Source organism: Elaeis guineensis, chromosome 13 (assembly GCF_000442705.2).
Source record: "Elaeis guineensis isolate ETL-2024a chromosome 13, EG11, whole genome shotgun sequence".
NCBI classification, from domain to species: Eukaryota; Viridiplantae; Streptophyta; class Magnoliopsida; order Arecales; family Arecaceae; genus Elaeis; species Elaeis guineensis.
The window spans coordinates 22,751,857-22,764,786 of NC_026005.2; the positions used below are offsets into that span (position 1 = coordinate 22,751,857).

Below are 12,930 nucleotides of genomic sequence, written 5' to 3' on the forward strand. Positions count from 1 at the left end.
GTCTACCAATGGAAAGACCATTGGAAAGGGAAGCAAAATCTCTTTTTGGATGCAACAGGGAAGCCAAAGCTCTCGATGACTTGTGAGACTTTGGAATACTCGTTTAGGTAGTAGTCCCATTTTACTAGTTAGAGTTTTAAATACAAATGACATAGTGGTAGGTACGTCTTCGCCAACCAACCACGGACGGGGAGGACGTGAAGGATACCATATCTTATTCTAGCTAGGAAGGAGTCTTCCATCTTGCAAGGTAAATATGAAGAATCTTCTTATCAATTGATGCCAAACTAATACAACCGAAGCATTGCGGATCATATGGTTTTGTTTAAAAAAAATTCTTTTTCTCCAATTTGATACTTAAATTCCCGTAAAACTTGGAAGAATCTTTCCCTCCTCGGCTGTTGCGATCCTTTTTTGTTGTTTGGTGAAGGGTTATCTAAGCCTAAGCATCTTTCAGTAACTGCCGATGGAGGTATCCATCGATGCGGACAAAGATTCAGTCCGTCACGTGAGGTATTGTCCACTCTGATCCATTGACCTCACGATTTTATCCTTTAAAAAGTATCTCATATGAAAAATAAAAATTTTCTTTTTATAAGTGCGAGTCTCTCTAGACTCACAACCGATGTAGGACTATTAGTGCCCTCCACATTATTAAAACCACAACAGAGCCTCCAGTCAAGGGAGACTCTGATGTATACAGTACGAAGAGTTCCACAGTCAGTCGAGACGGACCTCAGTCCCAAGAAACTGAGATAGACCTCGATCTCTATCTGGAGCGCCATTATTGCGGACAAGAGCTCGATCCGTCACGTGAGATATTGTCCGTTCTGGCCCATGGACCTCATGATTCTATCCTTTAAAAGGCGTCTCACATAGAAAAGATTTTTTTCTCTTTATAAGTGCGAATCTCTCTTGACTCACAACCGATGTAGGACTATTGATATCCTCTACATTATTAGAATCAGACTCCAATTTATTTAGATATGTTCATCATTCAAGCCTAAACCATAGTTTGGGCTTGATCATTTTCTAATCTAATATTTAGCCATCACCAAGCAGTTCATGGATGTATTGATCCACTGAAGCCCAGTTTTCTGGAACATAACGGCCTATTTGAACTTAGTCCAGCTCAAAGCAGCTACTGCAAGCCCAAAAGGAAGCCCAATTACTCCAAGTATGTTTCCTTTTTAGCGATGGCAAAATCGATCCGATCCGATGGATATGCATCCTATCCAAATCCAGTTAAATCTGAAAAAAAAAGTTTGATCGGATTTGGGTTTGGATTTGGGTAAAACTCAAAAACTGTAGCATGGGTATGGATAGGATATGGATAGTGCTGTTTTCTACCCGAACCCAAACTCGATCCGAACCTATGAGTATGGATAATATCCGAACCCATACCTAAATATATATATTTATAATTTTACTTTGATAATTTTATTTTGATTAATAATATGTATAAAACTATTTTGATTATTTATATATTCTATGTTGAATTGTATTTTTATATTTGATTTCTATAAATCTGAACTTATAAATTATGTCTTATGTTGAATTGATAATTTTGTTTTGATTGATAATATATATAAAATTATTTTGGTCGTTTATCTTTTTTAAGTATGAGATAGGTATGGAGTGGGTATGGGTTGGATATGGAGAAATGAATTATCCGTAGGTATCTCCGAACCTGTTGGATATGGTGATGGATATCTCTTTTTTTATCCGATCGGATATCGAATAGAGTTTGGATATAGAATATTAAATTTGAATTTAGAGATGAATAGTACAATATCCAATTCAAATCCTATCCATTGTTATTTCTATCCTTCTTTCTGTACATGCATATAAAGCCTACACTGCAATTGAATAGTTGGTTAATTAATCTAGGCCTGGTTGTCCAAACAAGGGCTTAGACGGCAAAAGTCCAATCTGATTACATGCACGACACTTTTGGCTGGCCTAAAGCTTCGATGTCAAGGCAAGCATGGGCTGGGCAAAGCTCGGGCCAACTCGTATATGATTCTTGTTCTTGAAATGATAATAAATATATATTGCTAATACTCCTCTCACTTCTGAAAACATAGTTTGTGCATCAAACACAATCAGAAACAAGTTCAACATATATGAAAATAAAACATAGAAAATAAATATGAAATATACAATATCAAATGAATCAAAACAAAATAAATGTGTAAAACAGAAATTTAACATTGGATCAACTAAATGCATGACAAAAAAATTAAAAAGAAAGTATATGAAAATAAGTTGGTAAATATGGTACAAAGGATAAAATTTTAGTCCTGGTCATACAAAGGTAAATACAATACAAAGGATAAGTTGGTAAAAATTTGTTATAAACTATCAAATTTTCGTCCAAATCAGGAGTTTGTTTCCAAAAAGTACCGATTCTCTTATTAAACTCATATTATTCACTACCTCAGTTCTACAAATATTAAGCTCCATTTGCCGAGGGACCTAAACAATTTTGGCATAGTGGAGAAAGGGTATGAATGCAGAATAAGAATTGGCGCAAGACCTTAGCTCTCTTTGGTGTGCATGTTTTATTTCTCTTCAATTATTTCTATAAAATTTTATATACATAATGCTATAAGCTTTGGTCTTATTATCAGTGATCTCATGCTAAGTTGTTTCTACCGTGTGCATAGAAATAAATTTATAAAAAATTATTTATTAAAATTATTTTATCATGTATATTTTAAATTATTCAATAAAAAGTCAACATATTATTCATTGTAGAAAAAAATTTATTATTATCAAGATCGATTAAAAAATTTTTATGAAAAATTCTATGTTTCATGATTAACTAATTTTTGTTATTTTTAAAAAAATTATCTCATTTTGATTGATATGTTAATTTTTTATTGGAAGATTCAATATATATATATATATATATATATATATATATATATATATAATAGAATGGTTCTTACTATTAACTTCTGCGCAACATTCATTTCATTTCACAATCTATTCAGCCTACGCTGCCCCGGGACACAGCAACTGCACCTACCGACATTGCTTCAACGGAACTCCAAGCCCACTCCCATTACCAACTCCCGGAGTAAAGAAGGAAAGAAAGAAAGCAGCGGGAGATCTATCGAAAAGGGTGAAGAATCCCTTCCCCTCTTTGCCTCCGATCCCGGAAACGCCAACCTTAACCCTAATTAAATGGGGGAAGTGAAGAAGGTCTTCTGCATCGGGACGGCGGACACCAAGCTGGAGGAGCTCCGTTTCCTCTCCGAGCGTATCCGATCCGATCTCATTACCGTCTCCAAGGGTTCTTCCTTCAAGGTATCAAGAAAGATCTCCGGATTCTTCGTGGTTTCGTCCTGTTTCTTGATTTCTTGACTTCCCAATGGGTAATGGTGCGTCTTTTTCGCGATTCTTGAATTGTTGTTTTCTTGATTTCTTCTGAACGGAATCTTTGAACTGGTTCCGTTGAATCTATCTCCACTTCACTTCTTTGATGCCTCTGTTCGTATAGGATGTCTTCATTCATGAGGAAAAAAAAACTTGGTAACAGTTCAATGCTATCAGTTTGGTGTTAGGATTCATTAAGGGTTATTTACCGAGGAGTATGCTCCATTTTCTGAATTCTTGGCATCTTGATTAGTAATAGTGTGTCTGTTTCGAGTTTAAAGTGGATTACTTACCCTAATGAGCTTGAACCGGTTAGGATGAATCATTTTTTTTTTTCATGCCTAGTTCTGTCTTTTGAAGTTTTTATCGAGATTCAAGGATTGCATGTTGTTCGATTTTAATATTTCAAATGGTTGCGTGGATTTAATATAATATGAAAAGATGTTACTTTGTGTTAAACCCTTCTAGTTAGGTGTTAAGATTGGTTTTTGGGTTATGTCCACTCCCATTTTGATCTTTCAAATTATTGCATGAAGTATATGCAATACAAAAAGATTTAGTTTTTGTTGACTTCAAGCAAACTGGCTTTCAGATATTTCATTTTCCTAAATTCAAAAAAAATTGATCTGTATATATTCAACAAAAGCTTTAGCATTTGGTACACATAAGTTGTGGTTATTGCCAGTTATTTCTCAAGAGAATGGTGATGATTTCTGGTCTTCATTGTCCCACACCAAGGTTTATCTCTTAACTTTTGGTTGTTTACACAAGTCATGCAGGAGCTATTGTGTTCTAGTTCTAGCTACTGTTGTAGTCATATGCGGATACTATTTTTTGATTCATGAGGTAAGTGTGCGTATGAATTCCATATATGAACAATGGAGGGATCTTCCCTTGTATGATGCTATCTGTATTGTAACACCAAAGCCCTTGTGCCACATGTCTGTAAGTCAAACATCTCTACTTAGATTGGACAGGAAACTGATAAACCACATTTACTTCCCACCCTTCTTTATAATTTTTATGACATGATATGAGATTTGCTAATCTCTACAAAATAAGTACTATTTCCTTTCACGAAAAGTTTTCTTTACTTTCTAAAATAAGCAGCTTCATTTGTCTCTCCATTTTACATTTCTGCTGGCAACTTCTTCAAGCTCCAGCATTTACTAATTGTTCCCAGTATCACAAAAGGGGAAAAAAAAAAGCACTGTCTTTCTCCAAAATTATAAGTTTTTCACCAATGTTGATGGCATATCACATGAGGCTATGCTACCATCTTACTAAAAAAGCATTATGTTTTCAGTATATAAACTCTTAATAACATAGAGCTAGAATGGTAAGTGAATTAAAGGTATGGAATGCAGAACTGCATCTATCAATTCATATGCCTCATCTCAAAAGATTTAAAATGATGACATTACTATGATGAGTCTAGCAGCAAATCCTCATTAAATTACCATAATGATCCATGTTAGGAACAAAAGGCCATGTGTCTTCTCTTATAGACAGTCTGTAAGAGTAGCAAGGAAATTTATGAAGCTCATGAGGCCTGTAAACTATTACAAATCTAGTCCATCATAGTCATTTTCAAATGCCTCTTCCCTTCGGAAGAATTGTGGATTTGAGTGCTAAATTGAAACTATGGTGGAAACTATTGTTGGATGATGCTTTTCCATAGTAGAATAAGCGAACTGCAAGAGTAATAGGGATAAAAGTGATAATGACCTCAATTAAAATGGATTGCCAGGGGATATTCCCATGTGATTATTCTAATATTTTGATTTTTGACACAGAAGAAAATGAGAGGCAGATTACAGATATTTGTAAAACAGTGAATGGATGAAGTAGAATATTCTTTGGATTTATGGATGGAGATGATCATCACATATCTTCAATAGGTGAAGAAAAAAATTTTGGGGGTGATAATAGCAGTGCTTCTTGGAACAGAATGGTGAAAAATGGGGCCTCCCTCATAGTAATATAAGCGTTGCAAAGATGGTTATAAAGTGCTTATGTAGGTAAAAGAAATTACACATGTTTACTGGATTTATGGAGCTGTATCAAGAGATGAATTGGTGAGAACCAATTTAGATCTCATGGGCATGTGGAATCAAAACCATAATGATCTTAGTAAGGAGTTGGGCTTGGGTATGTGTTGAAAGTTACGTAAATGAGGGGAAGAACTATAAAAATCTGCATAGATGTTATAAGAAAGATCTAATATTTTTGTTGAACAGTGATCAGTGATTAATTAGGATCTGACTTGTTGGTTATGGCTATGATTTATTAACAACACAAGCAACAAGCTTATAGTATTGCCTACCTCTATATTGGGACATCTGATGGAAACATCCATGCAGCGGAACCTCTCCTAGGTCATCTTCATGCGAACATGGTATTTTATCCACTGATTATGCACCAAAAGGCTAAAAAAAGGAAGTTATTTGTGGGCATGAGTTCCTGAAAGTGCTCCATTAATGATGATGTTATATCATTGCACTGAAACTGTCAAAATTTAATGGCTTAAGACTCAAGATTTAAGGATCAGCTTAATTATTGCATAAACAATTAATTTTCTGTATCAAATCTTATTCAGTGTATATCATTAAAGTTATACTGTTTGCTTTAGATGCATAGCACCTCATTGTTAATTAATTGCTACTAGCAAAAAGTTGTTTCTTTTCAAGTGAAAGAAAGCTATTGAAGTCTCAATTAGCTACTGGAACTTGCTTATTTTGTTTGTACCAGCTAGATGGTTTGCACTGGCTGGAGTAAAATTAAGAACTTGGAATGGATATTATCAGCAAGGATTTTATTTACATTTATGATTTGCTTCATTCACATCAATGAAGTTGAAATCTCCTTATCTGATGATTCTGGTTGTTGCTGTTTCCATATGCTATTTATCAAATTATCATGAGATATCTCTACTAAATATAGGTTCTTTTCTGGCTGTGTACTGCTTACATCAAAGAACTTTTAGGGATTATTCCTGATGGATGGAGGAAACATGATCCTAAAAGTTAAGATTGTTTGGAAAACTGCATGCTCTTGAAGTACTGATGAAGTGACATGAATCTTCTTTTATATGGAAATGGTAGGTGCAAGTTAGTGTGATCGATGTCTCCACTGATAAGAAGAAAATAGCAAGTTTGGAAGACATTTCTTTTGTGAGCAGGGAGGATGTTCTTTCCTGCTATTTTGGTATTGAAGGGCATTCTCCTTACAAGCTTCCAGATGACAGAGGTGAAGCAATTGCAATAATGAGCAAGGCTCTTCGGTGTTTCCTAAAGAAAGCTCATGAAGATGGCATCCTTGTTGGAGCTATAGGCCTTGGTGGCAGTGGGGGAACTTCCTTGATTGCTCCTGCATTAAGATCTCTTCCTCTAGGAGTGCCTAAGCTCATTGTCTCTACTGTGGCTAGTGGTCAAACTGAACCTTACATTGGGACATCTGATCTCACACTGTTTCCATCAGTTGTCGACATCTGTGGGGTCAACAATGTTAGCAGGGTAGTATTGTCTAATGCTGGAGCAGCTGCTGCTGGAATGGTTATTAGAAAATTGTTGATATCTGATGATCCTAGTGAAATGACTAAGAAACCGACTGTTGGCATAACTATGTTTGGAGTTACAACTCCATGTGTAAGTGCTGTGAGAGAAAGGCTGATGAAACATGGGTTTGAGACACTTGTATTTCATGCCACTGGAGTTGGTGGCAGAGCTATGGAAGATCTTGTCAGAGAAGGCTTTATACAGGTACAATCATCATATAATGTTGCATTGTAGAATTTGAAAATGTTAACGTGCTTGCTTTCACATGTCAGCTTCTTTCTTCTATGGATCTGGGCCATCAGAATATTCATGTTTGCTGTTTGATAAGGCTTTATTGGCTGCCAGCCCTGCTTATAGGCTTAAGTGGCTAGCACATTTGTGGGCTTCATCTAACTTCCATTGGCTTTTTCTTGCATTTAAGATTTGGTTTATCTAACTATTTTTTTCTATTGGATGGATGTAGGGTGTCCTGGACATCACAACAACTGAAATTGCTGATCATATTGTTGGTGGTGTCATGGCTTGTGACGATACACGATTTGATGCCACAATAGAGAAAAAGGTCCCTTTAGTTCTTAGCGTAGGGGCCTTAGATATGGTTAACTTTGGAGCAAAACATACGATACCTTCCATCTTTCAACAAAGAAAGATCCATGTACACAACGAGCAGGTTTGATCTCACTTTCTTCAAGTTCTTATATTTTTTATGAGTAGTCCGCTGCTCCACTTTTGCAGATAGACAAGCTTGCTGGGTGCTTTCCTGTTTCTGATTTCTTGATCTGAAAAATTTTATCTCCACATGCATCTGCTGATGGTACCCTATCATATGAATATGAGTACCATTGAATCTGATTCATCTCCTGTTTGATGATTCTTTGGTTAAATGGAATTTTAGAATAATTGAAGGCCAAGGTTCCATCGCTCTGTTACAGAGTAAATTTGGTTGAATTTGTGTCAGACCATTTCTTTCTATAATGCTTGTTATATACCTTTTTATTTTCCCTTGCATGAGAGTATATGGTACAAGAGCACAAAAAAAAGAGCTTATCAAAAGGAGAAGCCAGTTTTTTTTCCTAAATAGAAAGCTAAGAGCTCAAGGTTCATGCATATAAAAGTTTGTAGGTGACTAATCGAGACATGTCCAGATAATATTTTCTGTCTTTTGTGATAGCTTAGCTTGAGAGAAAATTCACATTACTAGGTCTGTTAGAGGATGGGTAGATTAGTAAAGCGAGGGCTTCTCCTGTGATTTTGATGTTTGGAGGGGTTATATGGGAATTAAACACCATTAACCTTGTAAATGGGAAGTTTTATCAATTTTTCATGGTGATTCATTGCATGCATGCTGCTATCTTTTAAGAAGGCTTGGCTGATGTATGCTTAGAGATTGATTCCATTATTAATTCTGTTATATCTATAATCTGTTTCTGCTGGTCTAAACATCCAATGTTAATTGTTCTACTTACTAATCATCTAAAGAAGAACTACACCTGATTATTCCAATCCTTAAGCTCATATGACCATTGGTTTTGTGTTGACAATAATTTATTTTAGATGTTAATGTTTCTCGTTCTTTGGAGGCGATTTTTGATCCTTAACCAGGCATTGAGAAGTGGAGCTAACAATGTCAACAATTTGCAGGTTTCTCTAATGCGAACTACCGTGGAAGAGAATAAGAAGTTTGCCAGGTTTATAGCTGAGAAAATGAATAAATCATCATCAAGGATTTGTGTTTGTTTGCCACAGAAGGGTGTTTCGGCTCTTGATGCACCTGGGAAGCCATTTCATGATCCCGAGGCCACATCTGCTCTTATAAATGAATTAGATAAACTTGTGGAGAAATGCGAAGAAAGAAAGGTTTTTTTTTTTCAATATTTAAGTGAATGTTTCTGTACACCACACTTGCATGATCTTTGTTGCAAGTTTCATTCACAACCTGTATATGTATACCATCTCAAAATTAAATCGTTGTTTTAATAGGTGAAGATATTTCCACACCATATTAATGATCCCGAATTTGCAGACGCCTTGGTTAACTTATTCTTGGAGATGTATACCAATTTCTCTAGAAAGACAATTCCACGACAAAATGCTAGTTTTGAAGAGAGGCAAAGCATAAATAAGGAAAGAAGTACTTCAGATGACCAAGCCATTTGGCGAACTCCAATAGACTTTCCCGATGCGAAACCAGGTATTCAATGATCCTCTTTTTTTTTTTTTTAACATATTCTGCATTCTTTGGTATTAGTTAGTCTCATGAAACATACTCAATATTACAACTTATAGTGGGTATTTATTTGCCAACTGCCCTGACAGAAACTTTGCAGAGGACACAGACAATACTACACCAGTTAAAGCAACAGATAAGTAAAGGTGTGCCTATAATAGGGGCTGGTGCTGGGACAGGCATATCTGCAAAGTTTGAAGAAGCAGGTGGCGTGGATCTGATAGTCTTGTACAACTCTGGACGGTTTCGGATGGCAGGAAGGGGTTCCTTAGCAGGATTATTGCCATTTGCAGATGCTAATGCAGTTGTTCTTGACATGGCCAGTGAAGTATTGCCTGTAAGTTCTCTGTTATTTTTGTGAAACTGAGGAAAAGGGTCTGCAGGCTGCTGGCACTTTTGCAGCTTAGCTGGAAATAGTTCTATTGAAATATTTGAAACAAATGGTTCACTTTCCATGCTTATATTTGCTATTTATAATGATAATCTGACATGTATAGGTGGTAAAAGGGGTGCCAGTTCTTGCTGGAGTATGTGCTACCGATCCATTTCGTCGAATGGATCACTTTCTAAAGCAGTTGGAAGCAACTGGATTTTCTGGGGTGCAGAATTTTCCAACAGTTGGACTGTTTGATGGTAACTTCCGCCAAAACCTAGAAGAGACAGGAATGGGCTATGGGTAGGCCACAAGATGTGTCGTAATTATGCACTTTTCTTGTGTTCATGCCATTATTACTAGCATTCTGCATTGGGCGGTATCTCCTAACCCAGTTTCTTATAGAGGGCTTTTTTTTATCTGCTAATTACCTGCACATTTGAGTATATCTCATTTCAAATGACAACAAGGGATTTTTTATCCATGGCTTCTGTCATGTTTATGTTAATAATTACCCTTGTAATCAGATGAAACCGCATTCACTTATCTCCCTAATGCTTTGTAATTCGGCTTTGTAATTCAAGTCACTTACTGCTTTTTTGGTGCCTTGCTAGCTTGGAGGTGGAAATGATACACAGAGCTCATAAAATAGGCTTCTTGACAACTCCATATGCGTTTAATCAAGACGAAGCTGTTGCAATGGCCAAAGCCGGCGCTAATATTATAGTGGCACATATGGGTCTAACAACATCCGGGTCTATTGGTGCAAAAACAGCTCTTTCCCTGGATGACTGTGTGCTTTGTGTTCAAGCTGTTGCAGATGCTGCAGTTGGAATAAATCCTAATATTATTGTTCTCTGCCATGGAGGTACTCTTCATAGATTCCTGAAAAAAAACAAACTTACAGCATAAAATTATAACAAAATAGAACATTTTCAGGCAGTTGTGCTTTTAGCTGTTTCCTTTTTGCTATAATTCATGTACATAATGGTTTTCTTGAACCTTATATTGAAGTAAAGATATATGTTTATCATATTTCCTTAACTTTTTATAGTATTAGAAACCAGCTCTTATAAAATAAGTTTCCATTTTCGTTGATAAATCTTAAGAGTGGATGGACAAAAACAAGTCATGGGTCTATTTTTCCACATACAACTGATCTTTGATGTTGTAGATAGTGTGGATGAATTTACCTGATGTAAAATGCATTTATTTAAAAAGAACAATGGGTGCAACATTGATCCAGACTTGCCTTTGTTAGTTATTGGCACTATTTGAGACTTGGGTTTTGTTAGCTATTGGGACTATTTGAGAAAATGTATGTGATGCAAGTAGCATATGACTTCAATACGATCAATGCACAAACTAGTTTGATGGAAAAATTAGGGGAAAATGCTCGCATAATTATATAAATAATATGCCAAAAGAGATATTCATGAAGTGTCTGCCTCTGGAAACACATGCCACAGGATAACTATTAATTATCTTTGGCATGCTAAAGCATGCCATCAAATTCATAAAGAAACAGGTTGAAGGCTGTCATTTTGATTGGAAAAAAAATCATCTTCAGTTAGATGTATTGAACCATAATTTAGAAGCCATGATTGCTCTAGATTCTGTCACCGGGCCAGAAAATACTCCTGTTTTGGATTGGGCATTTTACAAAAGTGACTGCACATTTTTATATTTGCTGGAACGCCTCCCCTCTTCCTTTTTTTTTCTTTTTTTGTGGAGCCGGCTACTTTTCAACTTTTCCGACTGAATTGCCTATGGTCTCATATTATGCAGGCATATCTGAGAGGATATGGTGCACATATCTAGAATAACCAATCAATGTGCACATTTAGGTCAAGCAAGTTTAGCAAGTTGTTCACATATAAAATAACTAGGTTCACAATTTGAACTATATCTGACCATCTAGATACATAGGTAGACAATTCATGGTAGTGCAATGCACATATTAGGCTAAGTAGTGCGCATACATTCATCAATGCACAAAATGTGGGTCAGTATATACATCTTAAGGGTGCACACTTTTTGCCAACTAATGTACATATTATAGAGTGCAAAATTTGATTATCAGATGTGTATACTCATGCAGTTGGGTCATGGGTATTTTGGTTAGAAAATTAAAAATTGGCCAATTTCACAAATTTTTAAAAAAGGGCTGATGTTACAATATAAAAATGTGAGCGAGCATTTTTGCAAAATGCCCCTGGCTTTTTGCAATTTATATTGTCCTATCAAATGTTGTGGGATGGCTTGGTGTCTATCTTTCCTCTCTGACTGGTTGTGGAGATAACAGCTTAACCAAATTTGAAGTTTCAGAGACTAACACATGATGGACATCAATTCAAAAGAGATTGGAATGAAATGCAAAAGCTTCATTGAAAAGAAATCTCAGAAATCATATTATGAGAAACTTCTCTTTGATCAAGCAACAAGAAGTATCTGTCCATCAGGTCAATAATTATGTATGAGCTTCTTTAATTTAATTTATTTCAAGTATTGGGAAATGATTCGTTGAGCATCCATGTCAATGCAACACAGTTTTGTCGAGATGCAACTATGTAGTGCTGATGTACCATGTCTTGGATATTTCTATAGTAAAAAAAATAGGGGTTTTTGAGCTGTGGCAATTGCAAGAAGCTTCTTTCTAGCTCTTATTCAGATAAGCTTTTCTTGCAAACGTACCGTTGGAAGGGATTGCTAAGTGTGTATTCTGATTTTTTCTTCAGGTCCTATCTCTGGTCCTCGAGAAGCTGAATTCATTCTAAAGAGTACCAAGGGGGTTCATGGGTTTTATGGTGCATCTAGCTTGGAGAGGCTGCCAGTTGAGCAAGCTATTACAAACACTGTCAAGCAGTATAAATGCATTTCCATAAAGAGAGATTAAATCCGTTTTGCACTAAATTTCTTGATTGTATCCCTTATCTGTAAGGCTGTGTGTATTTCCATATCGTAACATGGAAAACCTTTTATTTGACGTTATTTCCACTTACAATGTTAAAGAAATAAAGATGGCATAAATCTTGCAAAATGCACTTAGTGCATCTGTTATGTCAAAGTGTTTTCTTGGGTGGAAGCAAGTTTTCTAATTAAGTAAATTATATATGATTATCTAATTTGAAGGAAGTTTTTAGGTCTCTGCTCCACGTGATCATGCTCGTAATAGGAGGTTTTGGGCTGATTCCGGTTTATTTTATGGAATATCATGCAAGTCAACCTTGGAATAGAATGCTGTATTTATGAAAGACATCTATTTAGAGAGACGACTGATTTATTCGGTTTGCTCCTGGGTTTTATCTGTTTCTTTTACGCCGACCAGCTAGACGGTGGAATGCTTGGAAATGTTGTAGCGGTGGTTGCTGCCATGACGGCTCTGGGAT

General features: G+C 36.0%; 1 protein-coding gene across 2 annotated transcripts; it reads left to right on the forward strand.

Moving 5' to 3' along the window:
• Positions 1 to 2,985: 2,985 nt before the first annotated feature.
• On the forward strand, positions 2,986 to 12,601 carry LOC105035506 (toMV susceptible protein tm-1(GCR26)). Of its 2 annotated transcripts, XM_010911079.4 has the most exons (9): positions 2,986 to 3,315; positions 6,489 to 7,145; positions 7,405 to 7,611; positions 8,583 to 8,798; positions 8,922 to 9,132; positions 9,258 to 9,505; positions 9,666 to 9,844; positions 10,156 to 10,409; positions 12,280 to 12,601. In XM_010911079.4, the coding sequence occupies exons 1-9, from the start codon at positions 3,193 to 3,195 to the stop codon at positions 12,435 to 12,437; spliced, it is 2,253 nt and encodes a 750-aa protein (XP_010909381.1). In that variant the 5' UTR covers positions 2,986 to 3,192; the 3' UTR covers positions 12,438 to 12,601. The 2 variants fall into 2 exon arrangements, 1 of the variants encoding a protein (XP_010909381.1); XR_830341.3 differs by lacking the exon at positions 12,280 to 12,601 and having other exon boundaries at positions 3,014 to 3,315; positions 9,666 to 9,920; positions 10,156 to 10,324.
• Positions 12,602 to 12,930: the final 329 nt, after the last annotated feature.

Bases quoted from the DNA above. Each gene is read 5' to 3' on its own strand.
- LOC105035506 (XM_010911079.4), top strand. From the start codon at position 3,193: ATGGGGGAAGTGAAGAAGGTCTTCTGCATCGGGACGGCGGACACCAAG. The intron at 7,146-7,404 runs GTACAATCATCA...GGATGGATGTAG, and splicing joins TCAGAGAAGGCTTTATACAG to GGTGTCCTGGACATCACAAC. The intron at 9,133-9,257 runs GTATTCAATGAT...CTGCCCTGACAG, and splicing joins CTTTCCCGATGCGAAACCAG to AAACTTTGCAGAGGACACAG.